This window comes from Grampus griseus (assembly GCF_964374135.1).
Source record: "Grampus griseus genome assembly, chromosome: 2".
NCBI lineage: Eukaryota > Metazoa > Chordata > Mammalia > Artiodactyla > Delphinidae > Grampus > Grampus griseus.
The window spans coordinates 1736483-1757257 of record NC_139018.1 but is presented as its reverse complement, the minus strand read 5'-3'; the positions used below and the strand labels follow the sequence as shown (position 1 = coordinate 1757257).

Below are 20775 nucleotides of genomic sequence, written 5' to 3'. Positions count from 1 at the left end.
AATAGCAGCGCTTCCCTCCACAGTCCCGCTCCTGACTGAGCATGCCCTCTGCAGTGCACTTCACTCCACTGCCTGCCCACACCATGCTCTCCGGGAATGCGGAGGCTTGTCTGTCGTGCCTCCTCCTGGTTTCCTCTCCGCAAACAGAAGGGGATGGGTTCAACAGGTCGATGGGTGGGCTGTGACTAGTGTATGTCCTTTGTCACCTGTGTCAAGGCTGGCTTGGAGAAAGCAGGGCTATGTTTGGTATCTTAGCAGTGTGTTCAAAAAATATTCTCTAGGCTTGGATTCCAGAACTCAGTGAAATCACTTGTGAACTGATGTCATGCTTTTCCCACAACCTGTTTGTAGGAAAACAATTCTAGATGGATTTGGATCTACTGTTGGAGTTTGTGAAAAGTATACCTTTCCTTCTATTTCTTTTTTGTCTGGTTGTGTTATGGTAAATACTGGTTATTGTTTGGGTAAAGTAGCAAATTATTTAAAGGTTGAACGTCAAGAATGCTTATTCAAAATTATTGATTAAATAAGAGTCAATTTGTCATATTTATATTAGTAGAATTGTAATTTTAATGAAACATGGATTATTTGAATACTAGCTGACTTAATTTACTCTAAGTAAAAATTGGAAAAGGAGTTTCTCCTGAAGTCTTCTGATCTGTTTTTCACAAAATCAAATGTTGTGTCTTTCATACAGTACTTGATAAGTAAAATTATTAAATAAACAAAATAAACAAAAATATTCTTGGTGAAAAAACTCAGTATGGCTATAAAATAGATTTTATGGCAACAATGACATAACCTAATGCTGGATATTCTGGAGAGATATGCAGTGATGGCCTTGGTCCTATGAACACTCTCAGCTCAGACTGGTAATTCTAACCTCACCAGGGAGTCTGTGGATGTGGTTGAACTCCAGTGTTCCAGAGAAGCACCTGAAGGGCAAGTTTAAAGGAACTGGCCTCCATGTGGCTTTGTTTTAATACACAATTAAAAGTAGTCTAGGGACCCCCTCAAAAAGCTTGGTAGCTATAATATGACATGGTTATATCATTACTGTAAATTGGCGGATGCAGACGGGCTGTTGCCTTCCCCCAGCACCTGTGATTTTTAGGGCTACGTTCCACATGATGCTGTTGCAGTCCTCAGGTGCTCTGAGGTCGAGGGCATGAGCACTGCCTCTGACCAGAAGCTCTTCCTGGCTCCACCGGCATTGGGAGCAACTTTCTCTTTGTTTTCGGAATAGATTTCCCACCAGAGGTCTCACTTCTGTACGTGTGGACCCTGACTCCTCCGTTGCTCCTGCGACGTGTGTGCTGTGAGTGTCGGGGCCTCGAGAAGGGCTTGACGCTTAGCATTCACCAGATACTGGCTGCAAACGATGCCGTGTTGGTTCGGGGTATTTGTTACGGTGGTAAACTCGCGGGTCACCCATCCAACACGAGTTTCCTTGGTGATCCTGTTTTGGCTTTTCCTCTTCCTCTTTCTAGCTTTCTCCTCACCTCTTGGAGGAGCCAGTGATAACCAAGGACATCTGTGAAGTCGCAGTCTCCCTCATTCAGATGTTTGATGACTTGGACATGAAGGAGAGTGGGTAAGAGGTACTCTACGTGGCAGTGTACTCGAATGTATCTGAGAATTAAGAAATCTTTATTCTTTCTGAAGCTTTTTGCTGTTTTTATAATAGTAACTGTAGATACTGTTTCAGTAGTCACTGTGTATATTTTAAAATAATGTCAGTATCTTGCAAATTTTTTTACTGGAAACTTCTATTTTAAAGTAGTTAAAATCATGCTAAGAACAGTTTAGGACTGACTGTGTTTAAAGCTAGAAACTGCAGCCTGAAGATAGAATAGTTTTTCCAGACACGCAGAAGTCATGTCAGGGCTTCCCTGGTGGCGCGGTGGTTGGGAATCTGCCTGCCAATGCAGGGGACATGGGTTCGAGCCCTGGTCCAGGAAGATCTCACATGGCGCGGAGCAACTAAGCCCGTGTGCCACAACTACTGAGCCTGTGCTCTAAAGCCTGCAAGCCACAACTACTGAGCCCATGTGCCACAACTACTGAAGCCCGGGTGCCTAGAGCCCATGCTCTGCAGCAAGAGAAGCCATTGCAATGAGAAGCCTGTGCACCGCAACGAAGAGTAGCCCCTGCTCACTGCAACTAGAGAAAGCCCACGTGCAGCAACGAAGACCCAACACAGGCAAAAGCTAATTAATTAATTAAAAAGTAGAAAGATAAAACCAAAAGCTAATAAAAATCTTAAAAAAAAAAAAGGAAGTCATGTCAGTCAAGCCACTCACAGTCCTAAGGTAAAACTCAAAGGACCACATTAGGAGAAACTGTTGAAAGCCTTTCTTTGCCTTTGTTTCCATTTACTGTAAAGATATATTCCCGATTCTAAGCAGTCTCCCATTGTAATCCAGACGTTTTTTCATTTAGCTGGCTCTTTGAAACCTAGAACGTATTTATTTTCCCTTAAGGACAATTTTAGATTCCAAGTGGTAGTTAGAGTCTTAATTTTCAAAATATTATGCCATATTAAGACCTTTTACTGTGCTCATTTTGCTACAGCTCATAAATGCCATTTATATATTGGGACAACAAACAGAATATAGATTCCACCTCCTCATAGTAACCAGCACTCGGTTGCTGGGAAAGCTGTTCTCTTATAGGCCCCAGACACACACAGACATGGTATTTCTCTTCTTTTAGTTGTTAGTTGTGTAACGTAAACATACAGAAAGTGTCAAGGTATCCACCGTCTTTAGTTCCTCTTCAAGGTATTCATTGTCTTACATCCCTGGTGAACAGTACCTTGCAGTGAGGTGCCTGTATTCTGCGCCTTCAGAATAGATTTCCTGCCAGACGTTTCACTTCTGTGTGTTCGGATTCTGACTCCCCCGTTTCTCCAGTGCCGGGGTCAGGGATGTGCCAGGATCTCCATGTGTCTGGGGCCTTGAGTAGTGCTTGACACATGAGTTGGAAAATCCAAGTTACATGCAGCTCTGTTTTTAAGCTCCCACAATTTTTTTGTTTTTTTTAATATGATCAGTGTGTTTAGCTTTACTCAGATATATATCATTTTATTCATCAGTTTCATCTTAGACTTTCCTTTTTTTACCTTTTCTAATTTCTTAAGTAACTTTATTGAGGTATAATTTACATATATTAAATATACCCATTTTTATTGTCTTTCAATATTTTATGATATTTTCCCATAATATTCTGGCTTCTCTTATTATGGTGAGAGGTTACCTTTTGGTTCAGCTGTTCCTTGTCGGTAAATCTGCCTTTGCCTGGTTAACTTTCAGCCTCCTTCCTTGTCTTTGTCCTGTGGTTTGACTGCTGTGAATAGGTGTGGCAGTCTTTTCATTGATCTTGCTTGAGGCTCAGTGGACTCAGGGAGTCTGAATGGTGGTGGCTTGGGTGTTGCCCAGCAACCTTTCATCCAGTAGTATCCACTGATGCTCTCTCCTGAGTCATTGGTACATTAGTGAGGTTCTGATTTTATCACTTGTTCTTATTATTCTCTGAGATTGTTCTATAAAGAGGAATTTTCCTTTTATTACCTTGCTTCCTTATCTCTCTCTCTTTTCATGTCACAGTGGACTCATGGATTTTTTTTTTTGTTTTAAATAGATTTTATTTTTTAGAGCAGTTTTAGGTTCAAGGCAAAATTGAGCAGAAAGTACAAACAGTTCCTGTGTACCCCCTCTCCTACAGATGCACAGCCTCCCCTCCTATCAAGTCTCCTACCAGAGTAGCACACATCATTATCACTCAGAGACTATAGTTTAGGGTTCACTCTTAACCCTAAAGATTCCTAGAAATCCTCTGTGCTTGAGCTGTTCACCCCTTCCTCCTCCATAACCTCTGGCAATCACTGACCTTTTACTGTCTCCATGGTTTTGCCTTTTCCAGAATGTCATAGAGTTGGAATCGTACATATTGCAGCTTTCAGATTGGCTTCTTTCACTTAGAAATAAGCGGTTAAAGTTCCTCCATGTCCTTTCAGGGCTTTTTAGTGCTGAATCATATTTCATCATCTGGATGCACCACAGTCTGTTTACCTGTTCACCTACTGAAGGACATCTTGGTTGCTTTCAAGTTTTGGCAATTGTGAATAAAGCCACTGTAAACATCCAAGTGCAGGTTTTTGTGTGGATGTAAGTTTTCATTTCATTTGAGTAAATACCAACGAGTGCATTTGTTAGATCATATGGTAAGAGTATGTTTAGTTTTGTAAGAAACTGCGAAATTGTGCTCCGAAGTGGCTGCACCGTTTTGCATTCCCACCAGCAATGAACAAGAGTTCCTGTTGCTCCACATCCTCACCAGCGTTTGGTGCTGTCAGTGTTCTGACAGTTCTAATAGGTATGCAGTGGTATCTTGTTTTAATTTGCATTTCCCTGATGACATATGTTGTGGAGCATCTTTTCATAGGTTTATTTGGCATCTGTGTGTCTTATTTGGTGATGTGTCTTTTCAGGGCTTTTGCCCATTTTTTACTTGGATTGTTCATATTCTTATTGTTGAGTTCTAAAAGCATTATATATATATTTAGGATAACAGGTCTTTTTATCATATACGTGTTTTGCAAATGCTTCCTCTTGGTCTGTGGTTTGTCTTCTCATTCTCTTGAGACTCATGGATTTTATTTATTTAAAGTGTCAAAGTTAATCAGTTTTATTTTTTTAACGGTCAGTTGTCCAAAATTTGGCCAGTGGGAGCCTTTGGTAAGTTGGCTCCTGTATTCTTTGATGTGACTTCCTTAGTTTTGGGGCATTTATTTGCTTTCTGGCACAAGGTGTTCCAAGCCATTCATCTTGTTCTTTCCCTGCACTAGACCAAGAATCATTTCTCCAAGGAACTGATTCTTGTAGTGAGGAATGTTTTTAGAAAACAGGATTTGGATTCTAAATGTGCTCATTGCTACTGGGGTGTCTGTCATTGCTTCTAAGTCTTCAGTGGCTGTAGCTGGAAATGTATTATTTATTTATTTTATTGAAGTATAGTTGATTTACAATGTTGTGTTAGTTCCAGGTGTACAGCAAAGGGATTCGTGTATATATATATATATTCTTTTTCAGATTCTTCTCAATTATAGGTTATATTCCACTGGAGTAATATTTCATTGTATATATATGTACCACATCTTCTTTATCTGTTCATCTGTCAGTGGACATTTAGGTTGTTTCCATGTCTTGGCTATTTGAGTAGTCTGCTGTGAACATAGGGGTGCATGTATCTTTTTGAGTTATAGTTTTGTCTGGATATATGCCCAGGAGTGGGATTGCTCTATCATATGGTAGTTCTATTTTTAGTTATTGAAGGAACCTCCATACTCTTCTCCATAGTGGCTGCATCAACTTACATTCCCATTAACAGTGTAGGAGGGTTCCCTTTTCTCCACACCCTCTCCAGCATTTGTTATTTGTAGACTTTTTAATGATGGCCATTCTGACTGGTGTGAGGTGGTACCTCATTGTAGTTTTGACTTGCATTTCTCTAGTAATTAGCAATGTTGAACATTTTTTCACGTGCCTGTTGCCCATCTGTATGTCTTCTTTGGAAAAATGTCTATTTGGAAATGTCTATTTCTGCCCATTTTTTGTTTGTTTTTTGTTGTTGGTAATTTATTTTAACTGTCATACATGAAATGATATTTAAACTCAAATTTAATATTGTTCTTTTCTTAGCTTTTCTTCTATATGTTTGTTACTGAACCAAACTCGGGTCTGCTCACCCACGTGCAGTAAAGCCAGTCTGCTGACACTGGCTGTGGTGAAGGAGAGTGCAGGGTTTACTGCAGGCGCCAAGCAAGGAGTCCAGGCAGCTGGTGCTCAAAAAGCCCGAACTCCTTGAAAGCCTTTAAAGGCTTTTAAAGACAGGGTGAGGGAGGGTTGTGGGGTGCCTGATCAGCTCGTGGACGCTCGTCTGATTGGTTGTTGATGAGGTAATCGCGAGTCAACATCCTCAGCCTTCTGGTTCCAACTGGTCTGGGGTCTACAGGCTTGTGGTCACCATGCAGTTAACTTCTTCCACCTGGTGGGGTTTCAGTATCTGCAAAACAGCTCAAAGGATGTGGCTCAGAATAGTACCTATTGCCCTTGAGGAGGAACTAAAGGTCCTTGACTTTGTTTAATGGCTAAACTATTATTATTTTGTCTTGCTTGACTGTTTTCCTTTGTTTCTGCATTTTTTCACTTCTCTGATTAAATTTGCTCTTTGGAACTCTCGGAAGGCCTAGGAGGCTAAAGTTTTTCTACAAATAAGAGGAAGGTGGAGGACATGGTGTGTGTGGGGGGTGGTTTCTGTCCTGGGAAGGCCCCATAGGGTCCTGCTTGATTACATTTTTAGTGCTTTTCTTAAACACCAAAACTTTTGGTTGCTAAAACATTATTTACTTATTTGTTTTCCCCCATAATATAATAAAAAATAGTTTAACAAGTAAATAGTGATAGTCCTTCTAAAACTAAACCTGTGAGTGAAGTATAAAACTGCTTTGCTGTTCCTTTTGTTCTTAGAATATATCCCACTGGATATACAGTCAGAGAGAGCTGTTCTCAAATATTACTTTAAATAATAATTCTCTCTGTTTGGTAATCAGTTTATTTTACACCTAGGTTCATTTGTTTATTAGTTGCCTATTTAAAACATTTTAAAGAACCCTATTTTAATTGATTATTTGCCATAATTTCCTTCCTTCCACTTTTTTGGTTTACTTTGTTACTGTTTTTTAACTAGTAAATTGATTGTTATTTTAGTTTCATCCTTTTATTTTATTGATAGAAGTATTTAATCCATGAATTTTTATTTGGTGACTTCTGTGATTGTATCCCATATGTTCTGATATATAGTGTTTTTGTTATTATTTTTGAGACAGTCTCAATTTTGGCTTATATTTCCCCTTTGACCCAAGAGAAATTTAAATTTTTTTGATAAAAGGGCCTTTAAGCACTTTTTACTACTAATGTCAAGTTTGATGGAATTGTTATCATAAAATATTATTTGTATTATTTTTGCTTCATGGAACTGAAGTGTTTGTTTTTCCTGTGATCTAGCACATGGTCAGTTGTCATGAATACTCTGCATGCCCCTGAAATGACAATTTTTATTATCAGAGTGAAAAGTTTGACATATGGTCATAAGTTGCACACTATCCATTATGTTGTTAGCTTTTTAAATTTATTTATTTTTTTAGAATTTTTTTTTGATGTGGACCATGTTTTAAAGTCTTTATTGAATTTGTTACAATACCGCTTCTGCTTTATGTTTTGGTTTTTTGGCCCCAAGGCATGTGGGATCTCAGCTCCCCGACCAGGGATCAAACCAACACCCCCTGCATTGGAAGGCGAAGTCTTAACCACTGGACCGCCAGAGAGGTCCCTAAATTTGTTTTTTGACCTTTGGAATGGTTGTGGAATGAGACTGGTGTGTGAAGTCTCCTCTTATTAGTGTATTTCTGTTTCTGCCTTCATCATGTGTGGTTTCTGCTTTGTGAAGAGGGCTGCTCCAGTCTTTTGCCGCTAGATACTCATAACTGTCACAGTGTCGTGAACTATGGCCTTCTGCATTATACTGTGCCCTTCTTTGCCTTGCTTAATACTGTGGAGTCTGAATTCTACTTTGTCATATATCAAGATTGCAACTCTTGCTCTCTTTTGTTTGTCTTTACCTCTAAAATCTTTGCCATCCATTTGTTTTCATTTTCTGAATTGCTTAGTGTCTAAGTGTGAGTTTTGCGTGTAGCATAGAGTTGGTTTTGCTTTGTGAGCTACTTGAAAATCTTCTTCTTTTGCTCATTGGCTTCAGCCATCCAGGCTTACTGATGCATGACTCATGTGTTCAGCCTCAGATATGTCATATTTATTGCATGGTCCTTCCTTTTCTTTTTATGTTTTGAATTTTTTCTTGGTAGTTAGGGATGTTTATACTTTTGTTTTTGTGTTTACCTTTAATACCTTTATATAAGGCCCATATGTTACATAGGCTTCTTATATTTGTTTTTTTTCCAATTTTTTTAAACTGACATATAGTTGATTTACAATATTGTGTTTTAGGTATACAGCATATTGATTCAGTTTTATATATGTGTGTGTGTGTGTGTGTATGTATATATATACTTTTTCAGGTTCTTTTCCCTTATAGGTTATTAACAAAATATTGAGTATAGTTCCCTGTGCTGTACAGTAAGTCCTTGTTAGTTATCTTTTTTTTTGAATTTTATTTATTTTTTTATATAGCAGGTTCTTATTAGTCATCCCTTTCATACACATCAGTGTATACATGTCCATCCCAATCTCCAAGTTCAGCACACGCCCCCGCCCTGCCCTCCCCCGCTGCTTTCCCCCCTTGGTGTCCATATGTTTGTTCTCTACATCTGTGTCTCTATTTCTGCCCTGCAGACCAGTTCATTGGTACCATTTTTCTAGGTTCCACATATATGTGTTAATATGCCATATTTGTTTTTCTCTTTCTGACTTACTTCACTCTGTATGACAGTCTCTAGATCCATCCACGTCTCTACAAATGATCCAATTTCGTTCCTTTTTATGGCTGAGTAATATTCCATTGTATATATGTACCACATCTTTATCCACTCATCTGTCAATGGGCATTTAGGTTGCTTCCGTGACCTGACTATTGTAAATAGTGCTGCAGTGAACATTGGGGTGCATGTGCCTTTTTGAATTGTGGTTTTCTCTGGGTATATGCCCAGTAGTGGGATTGCTGGGTCATATGGTAATTCTGTTTTTAGTTTTTGAAGGAACCTCCATACTGTTCTCTGTAGTGGCTGTATCAATTTACATTCCCACCAACAGTGCAAGAGAATTCCCTTTTCTCCATACCCTCTCCAGCATTTGTTGTTTGTAGATTTTCTGATGATGCCCATTCTAACTGGTGTGAGGTGATACCTGATTGTAGTTTTGATTTGCATTTCTCTAATAATTAGTGATTTTAAACAGCTTTTCATGTGTGCCTTGGCCATCTGTATGTCCTCTTTGGAGAAATGTCTATTTAGGTCTTCTGCCCATTTTTTGACTGGGTTGTTAGTTTTTTTTAATATTGAGCTGCATGAGCTGTTTATATATTTTGGAGATTAATCCCTTGATTTGTTTGCAATATTTTTCCCCATTCTGAGGGTTGTCTTTTCGTTTTGTTTGTAGTTTCCTTTGCTTTGCAAAAGCTTTGAAAGATCCCATTTGTTTATTTTATTTTATTTATTATTATTATTATTTTTTTTGCGGTACGCGGGCCTCTCACTGCTGTGGCCTCTCCCGTTGCGGAGCACAGGCTCCAGGCGCGCAGGCTCAGTGGCCATGGCTCACGGGCCCAGCTGCTTCGTGGCATGTGGGATCTTCCCAGACTGGGGCACGAACCCGTGTCCCCTGCATCGGCAGGCGGACTCTCAACCACTGCGCCACCAGGGAAGCCCTGGTGTTAGGGAATGTTCTGATTTCACTCTTTTACATGTAGCTGTCCAGTTTTCCCAGCACCACTTATTGAAGAGGCTGTCTTTTCTCCATTGTATATTCTTGGCTCCTTTATCAAAGATAAGGTGACCATATGTGTGTGGGTTTATCTCTGGACTTTCTATCCTGTTCCATTGATCTGTATTTCTGTTTTCCGTACCAGTTCCGTACTGTCTTGATTACTCTAGCTTTGTAGTATAGTCTGAAGTCCGGGAATCTGATTCCTCCAGCTCCGTTTTTCGTTCTCAAGATTGCTTTGGCTCTTCAGCGTCTTTTGTGTTTCCATACAAATTGTGAAATTTTTTGTTCTAGTTCTGTGAAAAACACCATTGGTTGATTGATAGGGATTGCACTGAATCTGTAGATTGCTTTGGGTAGTAGAGTCATTTTCACAGTGTTGACTCTTCCAATCCAAGAACATGGTATATCTCTCCATCTGTTTGTATTGTCTTTCATTTCTTTCATCAGTGTCTTATAGTTTTCTGCCTACAGGTCTTTTCTCTCCTCAGGTAGGTTTATTCCTAGGTATTTTACTCTTTCTGTTGCAGTGGTAAATGGGAGTGTTTCCTTAATTTCTCCTTCAGATTTTTCATCATTAATGTATAGGAATGCCAGAGATTTCTGTGCATTAATTTTGTACCCTCCTGCTACTTTACCAAATTCATTGATGAGCTCTAGTAGTTTTCCGGTAGCATCTTTAGGATTCTCTATGTATAGTATCGTGTCTTCTGCAAACAGTGACAGTTTTACCTCTTCTTTTCCGATTTGGATTCCTTTTATTTCTTTTTTCTTCTGTGACTGCCGTGGCTAAAACTTCCAAAACTGTTTTGAAAAATAGTGGTGAGAGTGGGCCAGCCTGTCTTGTTCTGATCTTAGAGGAAATGGTTTCAGTTTTTCACCATTGAGAACGATGTTGGCTGTGGGTTTGTCATGTATGGCCTTTATTATGTTGAGGTAAGTTCCCTGTATGCCTACTTCTGGAGGGTTTTTATCATAAATGGATGTTGAATTATGTCAAAAGTTTTTCCTGCATCTATTGAGATGATCATACGGTTTTTCTCCTTCATTTTGTTAATATGGTGTATCACATTGATTGATTTGCGTATATTGAAGACTCCTTGCATCCCTGGATAAACCCCACTTGATCATGGTGGGTGATCCTTTTAATGTGCTGTTGGATTCTGTTTGCTAGTATTTTGTTGAGGATTTTTGCATCTATGTTCATCAGTGATATAGTCCTGTAGTTTCCTTTTTTAATGACATCTTTGTCTGGTTTTGGCATCAGGGTGATGGTGGCCTCATAGAATGAGTTTGGGAGTGTTCCTCCCTCTGCTATATTTTGGAAGAGTTTGAGAAGGATGGGTGTTAGCTCTTCTCTAAATGTTTGATAGAATTCATCTGTGAAGCCATCTGGTCCTGGGCTTTTGTTGGAAGATTTTTAATCACAGTTTCAATTTCAGTGCTTGTGATTGGTCTGTTTATATTTTCTATTTCTTCCTGGTTCAGTCTCAGAAGTTTGTGCTTTTCTAAGAATTTGTCCATTTCTTCTAGGTTGTCCATTTTATTGGCATATAGGTGCTTGTAGTAATCTCTCATCATGATCCTTTGTATTTCTGCAGTGTCACTTGTCACTTCTCCTTTTTCATTTCTAATTTTATTGATTTGAGTCTTCTCTTTTTCTTTCTTGATGAGTCTGGCTAATGGTTTATCAATTTTGTTTATCTTCTCAAAGAACCAGCTTTTAGTTTTATTGATCTTTGCTATTGTTTCCTTCATTTCTTTTTCATTTATTTCTGATCTGATCTTTATGATTTCTTTCCTTCTGCTGACTTGGGGTTTTTTTTGTTCTTGTTTGTCTGATTGCTTTAGATGTAAGGTTAGGTTGTTTATTTGAGATGTTTCTTGTTTCTTGAGGTCGGATTGTATTGCTATAAACTTCCCTCTTAGAACTGCTCTTGCTGTGTACCATAGGTTTTGGGTTGTTGTGGTTTCATTGTCATTTGTTTCTAGGTAGTTTTTGATTTCCTCTTTGACTTCTTCAGTGATCTCTTGGTAATTTAGTAACGTATTGTTCAGCCTCCATGTGTTTGTATTTTTTATAGTTTTTTTCCTGTAATTGATATCTAGTCTCATAACATTGTGGTCGGAAAAGACACTTGATATGATTTCCATTTTCTTAAATTTACCAAGGCTTGATTTGTGACCCAAGGTATGATCTATCCTGGAGAATGTTCGATGAGCACTTGAGAAGAAAGTGTATTCTGTTGTTTTGGGATGGAATGTCCTATAAATATCAATTAAGTCCATCTTGTCTAATGTGTCATTTAAAGCTTGTGTTTCCTTATTCATTTTCATTTTGTATGATCTGTCCATTGGTGAAAGAGGGGTGTTAAAGTCCCATACTGTTATGGTGTTACTGTTGATTTCCCCTTTTATGGCTCTTAGCATTTGCCTTACGTATTGAGATGCTCCTATGTTGGGTGCATAAATATTTACAATTGTTATATCTTCTTCTTGGATTGATCCCTTGATCATTATGTAGTATCCTTCTTTGTCTCTTGTAATAGTCTTTATTTTAAAGTCTATTTTGTCTGGGGCGTCCCTGGTGGCGCAGTGATTGAGAGTCTGCCTGCCAATGCAGGGGACGTGGGTTCGTGCCCCGGTCCGGGAGGATCCCACATGCCGCGGAGTGGCTAGGTCCATGAGCCATGGCCGCTGAGCCTGCGCGTCCGGAGCCTATGCTCCACAACGGGAGAGGCCACAACAGTGAGAGGCCCGCGTACCACAAAAATAAAAAAATAAAAATAAAGTCTGTTGTGTCTGATATGAGAATCGCTACTCCGGCTTTCTTTTGGTTTCCATTTGCATGGAATATCTTTTTCCATCCCCTCACTTTCAGTCTGTATGTGTCTCTAGGTCTGAAGTGGGTCTCTCGTAGACAGCACGTATATATGGGTCTTGTTTTTGTATGCATTCAGCCAGTCTGTGTCTTTTGGTTGGAGCATTTAATCCATTTACATTTAAGGTAATTATCGATATGTATGTTCCTATTACCATTTTCTTACTTGTTTTGGGTTTGTTGTTTTAGGTCTTTTCCTTCTCTTGTGTTTCCTGCCTAGAGAAGTTCCTTTAGCATTTGTTGTAAAGCTGGTTTGGTGGTGCTGAATTCTCTTAACTTTTGCTTGTCTGTAAAGGTTTTAATTTCTCCATCGAATGTGAATGAGATCCTTGCTGGGTAGAGTAATCTTGGTTGTAGGTTTTTCCCTTTCATCACTTTAAATATGTCCTGCCAGTCCCTTCTGGCTTGCAGAGTTTCTGCTGAAAGATCAGCTGTTAACCTTATGGGGATTCCCTTGTATGTTATTTGTTGCTTTTCCCTTGCTGCTTTTAATATTTTTTCTTTGTATTTAATTTTTGATAGTTTGATTAATATGTGTCTTGTTGTGTTTCTCCTTGGATTTATCCTGTATGGGACTCTGTGCTTCCTGGACTTGATTGACTTTTCCCTTTCCTATGTTAGGGAAGTTTTCAACTATAATCTTTTCAGATATTTTCATAGACCCTTTCTTTTTGTCTTCTTCTTCTGGGACCCCTGTAATTCGAATGTTGTTGTGTTTAATGTTGTCCCAGAGGTCTCTCAGACTGTCCTCAATTCTTTTCCTTCTCTTTTCTTTATTCTGCCCTGTGGTAGTTATTTCCACTGTTTCATCTTCCAAGTCACTTACCCGTTCTTCTGCCTCAGTTATTCTGCTATTGATTCCTTCTAGAGAATTTTTAATTTCACTTATTTTGTTGTTCATCATTGTTTGCTCTTTAGTTCTTCTGTGTCCTTGCTAAACGTTTCTTGTATTTTCTCCATCCTGTTTTCAAGATTTTGGATCATCTTTACTGTCATTACTCTGAATTCTTTTTCAGGTAGACTGCCTATTTCCTCTTCATTTGTTTGGTCAGATGGGTTTTTACCTTACTCCTTCATCTGCTGAATATTTCTCTGTCTTCCCATTTTGTTTAACTTGCTGTGCTTGGGGTCTCCTTTTTGCAGACTGCAGGTTCGTAGTTCCCATTGTTTTCGGTGACTGCCCCCAGTAGGTGAGGTTGGTTCAGTGGGTTGTGTAGGCTTCCTGGTGGAGGGGACTAGCGCCTGTGTTCTGGTGGATGAGGCTGGATCTTGTCTTCCTTGTGGGCAGTGCTGCATCCGGTGGTGTTTTGAGGGGGCGGGGTCTGTGAACTTAGTATGATTTTAGGCAGCCTCTCTGCTAATGGGTGGGGTTGTATTCCTGTCTTGCTAGTTGTTTGGCATGGGGCGTCCAGCACTGGAGCTTGCTGGCCGTTGGGTGGAGCTGGGTCTTAGCGTTGAGATGGAGATCTCTGGGAGAGCCCTCGCCAATTGATATTACCTGGGGCTGGGAGGTGTCTGGTGGTCCAGTGTCCTGAACTCGGCTCTTCCTCCTCAGAGGCTCAGGCCTGACATCAGGCCAGAGTACCAAGACCCTGTCAGCCACATGGCTCAGACAAAAAGGGAGAAAAAAGGAAAGAAAAAAAAGTTTAAAAATTATTAAAATAATAAAAAAAAAAGAAAAAAAAAGAGGGCAACCAAACCAGTAAACAAACCCACCAATGATAACAAGTGCTAAAAACTAAACTAAGATCAACACAAAAATCAGAAACAAATCAGTCGCAGAGAGCAAACCCCAAGTCTGCAGTTTCTCCCAAGTCCACTGCCTCAGTTTTGGGACGATTCGTTGTCTATTCAGGTATTCCATAGATGCAGGTACATCAAGTTGATTGTGGCGATTTAATCCACTGCTCCTGAGGCTGCTGGGAGAGATTTCCCTTTCTCTTCTTAGTTCGAACAGCTCCTGGGGTTCAGCTTTGGTTTCGGCCCCTCCTCTGCATGTAGGTTGCCCTCAGGCATCTGTTCCCGCCCAGACAGGAGGGGGTTAAAGCAGCGGCTGATTAGGGGACTATTGCTCACTCAGGCCGGGGGGAGGGGAGGGGTAAGGTGGTCATAATTGTAATGCGGGGCGAGCCTGCAGCGGCAGAGGCTGCTGTGATGTGGCAACAGCTTGGGGCGCACTGTGTGTTCTCCCGGGGAAGTTGTCCCTGGATCACAGGACCCTGGCAGTGACAGGCTGCATAGACTCCCGGGGCAGGGGGTTGGGGGGTGGATAGTGACCTGCGCTTTTCACACTGGTTTTTTGGTGGCAGCAGCAGCAGCATTAGTGTTTCATGCCTGTTTCTGGGGTCCAGGCCGATAGCCGCGGCTCATGCCCATCTCTGGAGCTTGCTTAGGCGGTGCTCTGCCTTCTGTGGGTAGACAGGGAAGGAATCCCCTCTCTTGCGCACCCCGAAACAGTGGTCTCTTGCCTCTTAGGCAGGTCCAGACTTTTTCGCAGACTCCCTCCTGGCTAGCTGTGATACACTAGCCCTCTCAGGCTGTGTTCACGCAGCCAACCCCAGTCCTCTCCCTGGGATCTGACCTCCAAAGCTCGAGCCTCATCTCCCAGCCCCCATCTGCCCCTGGGCGGGTGAGCAGACAAGCCTCTCGGGCTGCTGAGTGCTGGTCGGCATGGATCCTCTGTGCAGGGAGATCTCCGCTTTGCCCTCTGCACCCTGTTGCTGCGCTCTTCTCCGTGGCTCCAAAGCTTCCCCCCGCCACTCCCCGTCTCCGCCAGTGAGGCGTCTTCCTAGCGTGTGGAAACTTTTCCTCCTTCACAGCTCCCTCCTAGAGGTGCAGGTCCTGTCCCTATTGTTTCTTCTGTCTCTGTTTTTTCTTTTGCCCTACCCAGGTACATGGGGATTTTCTTGCGTTTTGGGAAGTCTGAGGTCTTCTGCCAGGGTTCAGTAGGTATTCTGTAAGAGGTGTTCCACATGTAGATGTATTTTTGATGTGGAAGGAAGGTGATCTGCATGTCTTACTCCTCTGCCATCTTGAAGGTCCCCAACAATTGATTTTTGTTTATTGATCTTATATTCTGCAACTTCATTGAACTCATTTATTAGTCCTAGGAGGATTCCTTAGGGTTTCTGTATATAAGATCATGTCATCTACTGAATAAAGATAGTTTTATTTCTTCTTTTCCAATCTGGATGCCTTGTATTTCTTTTTCTTGCCTAACTGTCCTGGCTAGAACCTCCAGTACGTTGTTGAAAAGAAGTGTCAAGTGTGGATGCCCTTGTCTTGTTACTGATCATAGGGGGAAAACATCCATCTTTCTCTGTTAGGTTATCATGTTTGCTGAGGGCTTTTTGTAGATGACCTTCATCAGGTTGAGAAAGTTCACTTCTATTTCTAGTTTGTTGAGTGTTCTTTTTTTTAAATTAATTAATTACTTTATTTATTTTTGGCTGCGTTGGATCTTTGTTACTGTGCGTGGGCTCTCTCTAGTTGCAGCGAGTGGGGGCTGTTCTTCGTTGCAGTGCGCGGGCTTCTCATTGTGGTAGCTTTTCTTGTTGTGGAGCGTGGGCTCTGGGTGCGTAGGCTTCAGTAGTTGTGGCTCGTGGGCTCTAGAGTGCAGGCTCAGTAGTTGTGGCACACGTGCTTAGTTCCTCCGCAGCATGTGGGGTCTTCCTGGACCAGGGCTCAAACCCATGTCCCCTGCATTGGCAGGTGGATTCTTAACCACTGTGCCACCAGGGATGTCCTGCTGAGTGTTTTTTAAATGAAAGCGTGTTAGATTTTGTTAGATGATTTTTGTCTATTGAGATAATCATGTGATTTTAGTCTTTGTTGATTTTTTAGATGTTAAATCAACTTTGCATCCCTCGGATAAATCCCCCTTGGTCATGGTGTATACTTCTTTTTATATGTTGCTGGATTTGGTTTACTTAGTATTTTGTTGAGGATTTTTACATTCATATTCTTAAGGTATTGGTCTGTAGTTTTCTTATGTCTGTCTGGTTTTGGTATCAGGGTAATACTAGCCTCATAAAATGAGTTGGGAAATGTTCTGTTTTTTCGGAAGAGTTTGTGAAGAATTGGTATTACTTCTTTGAATGTTTTTTGGAATTCAGCTGTGAAGCCATTGGGGTCTGGGCTTTCTTTATGGGTAGTTTTAAAATTACTAATTCAATCTTGTTGTTTGTTACAGCTCTATTCAGATTGTCTGTTTTTTCTTGGGTCAGTTTCAGTAGTTTGTGTCTTTTTAGGACTAGTAGTAATGTCTTCTCTTTCATTTCTCATTGTAGTATATGGACTCACTTTTTTTCTTTTGGTCAAACTAGGTAGATTTATCAATTTGTTGATCTTTTCAAAGAGCTAGGTTTTTGTTTTTCTGTTGTTTTTCTTTTTCTATTTCATTGATTTCCACTCTAATCTTTATTTTTTTCTTGGAACAGTCAAGAAACAACAATCCATGCTGTGCCTGGGAACAGTAACCGCAAAGAAAGAGGAGGGGGTGAGAGGGGTAAACTAGTAACTGCAGCTCCGTGGCTCTTTGTCCCCTGTTTGTTCTTGTCACGGTCTTACTGCCGAACTGAAGGGGCTGATTTCCTTGTTTCTTGTCTGTCTCTCTAGCTAGAATGTAAGCTCCAAAGAATGGGGAGCTTGTCTGTCTTTCTGCTGTGCCTGCCTGCATGGAGGAGGGCCTGGCACAGGGGAGGGGCTCAAGGGTTTGTGGAGGAATGAAAGTTCTGACTTCGCACAACTTAAATATGTTGCTAGCAGCAGGGAGGCGAGAGGACAGTTTGAGATCTTGGTCTATAAACATGCTTTCTAATACTAGTTTGGATTCCTTAGAGTTGAAGTTTTGTTTGTAGTAGTTTTTCTAAATGTTTTGTATTTTGAGGTTCTGGATTACAGTAACTGAATTTCAGAGAAGACTTTTTTGGATAGTAAGTTTTTATGGGAGAAAGTAGTCAAGAGGCTTGGGGTCCCTTGGGTGATCCTGGGGCTTTGGACAGTGTCTCACGTCATGGGGCCTCTGTGTTTTCTTATGTAGAAGGAAAATTATACTCGATGACCTAGATGTAAGAACCTTTCAGGGTCAGAAGCCATAATGTGAGGACTCTGGAAACACAGTGGCTACTTGGCCTTGATTAATACTTGTGCACTTCACATTTCAGCAGGACCAGGACCTGGTCGGGCACCCCATTTGTGTCAGAGCGGAGCAGTGTGTTGGTGTTTTTGCCAGGTGAGTGTCATTCTTCCGTGATCTAGAATCTGCGCTGGGTGGAGACCAGTTTGTGTCTCGCACATATTGTGAAAAATGGTATTTGTAGTGCGGGTTTATTCTTTATAGACTCTGGGAATGTGAATAAATGTGATTTTTGGTTTGACTTCTTACTGTAACCTTTGTGTTGCTGAAACGTTCATAATGAACAGTTTAACTTTTTGAGGGCAGTCTGACCCCCTTCAGAAAAAATTGGCTATGTTAATTTTGCTATTTCATACATATGGTTATTAATGTGAAGTAATTGTCATCGATCTGTATTTAAAGCTTATTTAATAACAATATCATTATTGTAATACCATGAAAATCATCAGGGTAGCCCTTGAGTTCCTCTTTCTTCAGTATTTGACAAAATAATCTCTTAAGATACTTAAAGATTAATTTTTGTTAAATTGTACTTTTTCAAAATGTTGATTTTTTAATCAAGTGGTATAGCTTTATGAAACCTTACGACAATAATTCATGTATTCTTTGCTGTTGGAAGGTAATATGTAGAACATATGAGTATTTGTGCTAATTGTGGTGGAGAACAAAAAGCATGAATAAAGTAACCTTTTACTTTGGAATGCAGCATGGGAGTTTAGAACTTTGGTCATGCTTTGCTTCGGTTGGTACGGATTAGTTTTATATCCAGGAAACAAGCATTAGCTGACAGTGGTATGGAGTTGCATTTGTCCCAATAAATAGTTGTCAGTGATTGCTGTGTGCATAATATGGTATCAAGGAAGAAATGACCAAAGTAGAGTCAGGGCAGTACTATCTTAACACCTGATGTGAAATAAATGCTTATTTCACCTGATGTGAAATAAATGCTAAACATTGCCTGAATAAAATATGTATAAATGATATTTTACAGTTTTTGTTGTTTTTCTTTTATGTGTTTAAGTGAGTTCATTTGACAGTACATTTATTTCATTAATTGATCTTTGGGGAATGGTTCTGTGTTAGTTTTTTTAGGGCTACTGTAACAAAGTGCTGTAAACCAGAAGGCTTAGAACAAGAGAAGTTTATTCTTTCACTCTGCTGGAGACTAGAAGTTCAAAATCAAGGTGTCAGCAGGGCCCTGCTCCCTCTGAGGCTCTGGGTAGAATCCTTCCTTGACTCTTCCCAGCTTCTCTCGGCCGTCAGTCTTTGGCCCTCCTTGGCTTGTGGCTGCGATACTTCTATCTCTGCCTTGATCGTCACGTGGCGTTTTCTGTGCGGGTGTCTTCTTATGAGGACACCAGTCCTATTGGAATAAAGGCCTATTTTTCTCCACTGTGACCTCATCTTAACTAATTATATCTGCAATCATGCTTTATTTACAAATATGAACCTTATGAAAAAAATTTAAAACATCTCTGTGACGAAGACTTTTTAAATATTATTTTTTGGTTGTAAAATTTTGCATAATCAAAGTAGGACATTTGGAAAACCAGTGGGGGGAAGAGAGGAATGTAAAATTACTCATCTCCTCTGGCCAGCACTCACAGGCAGTCATTGCTGTGGAAAGGAAAACATAGAAAGAATATGGTTTTTCTCATATTTTTGAGTTAGTGGTAGTCAGTGTCATTATGCATTTTTCACTTGTAATTCTGATATATTTAGGTGAAGAGGATAAAAAAAGTCAGATAAAATGAATTGGTAGAGCCGTATTTATAAAAGATGTCATCTTAACTTAAAGGTTGTTTTCTAGAAATAAATACAAATCTTTTTTTCCCCCTCCACTTTTTTTCTTCCCTAGGTCTGGGTGAAATAAACTATATGCATGAACTTCTCACAAACATGGTTCATAAAAGGTGTGTTTAAAATGATACTGTTGTATTTTTACTTGTAAAGCATTGTATTGTTTCTAGCTTAAATAATTTTAATGATCTCAATGAGTAGTTATTCATTTTCGTGTATATCTAGTCTTTATGGATATTTTATTTCATTTACTTCTTTCTTAGGTTACAGGTCTATCCACTCCATTCAAGTGTGACTTTGGAAGAACAGAATAACGTGTTTTTAAGTCCAGTGCCTGGGTACAGAAAGGTAGGACAGCTGGGAGAGCAGTTCTGAGCACTTAGGTACATTTTCCTTAGAGACTCTGCTAATGAGAAGTGCTGACATTCCAGCTGTTTGTCCGATATATTCTGTAGCTGGTGGTTAGTCACCTAAACAAGCACTTGCCTGATGAGCCAAGTATGTTATTTCATTTTGTCTGTATTTTTTAAGTCAGTTTGCTAAGGTTTTTTATTTCCTCAGCCTCAGGACCTTGTTTCTAGTGGATTTCAGCGCCTCTTACCCCCAGCAGTTCTCTAACTGTGGGACTGTTCTCTTGTCCCTGGCACTGCGCTGGAGGTTTTGGTTAGAACCCACATTCTTAGTCCTGGTTTAAGAGTATTTCTTTAATTTTCTTTTTTTTTTTTTTTTTTTTTTTTTTTTTTTTTTTTTAATTTTTTTTTAATTTTTTTTAATTTTCTTTTTTATGTGTGAATGATGGGATTGTCTTATCACAACCCTTCTAGTGCTGCTTGAGATCATCAGGGACTCCAGACATGCAGCCCAGCCCCCTTGATTCCAGTGAGAAGGTTCTGCATCTCTAGGGGCAGCCTAGACCTTGCATGGCAACTCAGGGCTCTTATGTACTGCAGACCTTCCTGGGAACTTTAGCCTGGTTGTGCTCTGTGCCCCTGGGTAATTCCAAGACCCCCTGAAGCTATCATATCTGAGGTCAGGGAGAGCTGTCTTTGCCCTGTTTCTTGCCTGCTGCTTTTATGAACCTTCTGTGTTGCATGGGCCTGGTTTTCTGTACATCAGGGGCTTCTACTGGACCCCTGGAATGATTCCACCAGGAAAAGGCTGTACCTTAACATTGAGGTGTAGGGGTTAAGAGTATGCGTGGGGAGTTGGACAGGTGACATGGGTCTCTGTCCCCTGTAGGTGTGTGCCTCTGAGCACATCGCTTCTCAGACTTAATTTTACTGTTGGAAAGTAGAGTCGATAACATTTACCTTGCAGAGCTGTTAGGAAGGTTAATTATAATAATATATGTCCGTACTTAAATTGTGGTAGTGCTGCAGTGCCTGACACGAAGTAGGTGTCCAGTGATTGGATGCTGGTGCTACAGGTAATAGCTAATATTTATGAGCACTTGGCTCACG

At 40.3% G+C, this 20775-nt stretch overlaps 1 protein-coding gene across 1 annotated transcript in view; it reads left to right on the top strand.

Moving 5' to 3' along the window:
• The window catches only part of TDRD9 (tudor domain containing 9), a gene marked incomplete at its 5' end in the record, with an annotated part of 106748 nt that overhangs the window by 38702 nt on the left and 47271 nt on the right, over positions 1 to 20775 (top strand). The window contains 4 exons of the mRNA XM_082649015.1: positions 1491 to 1594; positions 17547 to 17611; positions 19374 to 19428; positions 19579 to 19663. Coding sequence (XP_082505141.1) covers positions 1491 to 1594; positions 17547 to 17611; positions 19374 to 19428; positions 19579 to 19663 — 309 coding nt within the window. The remainder of the gene's footprint in view (positions 1 to 1490; positions 1595 to 17546; positions 17612 to 19373; positions 19429 to 19578; positions 19664 to 20775) is intronic.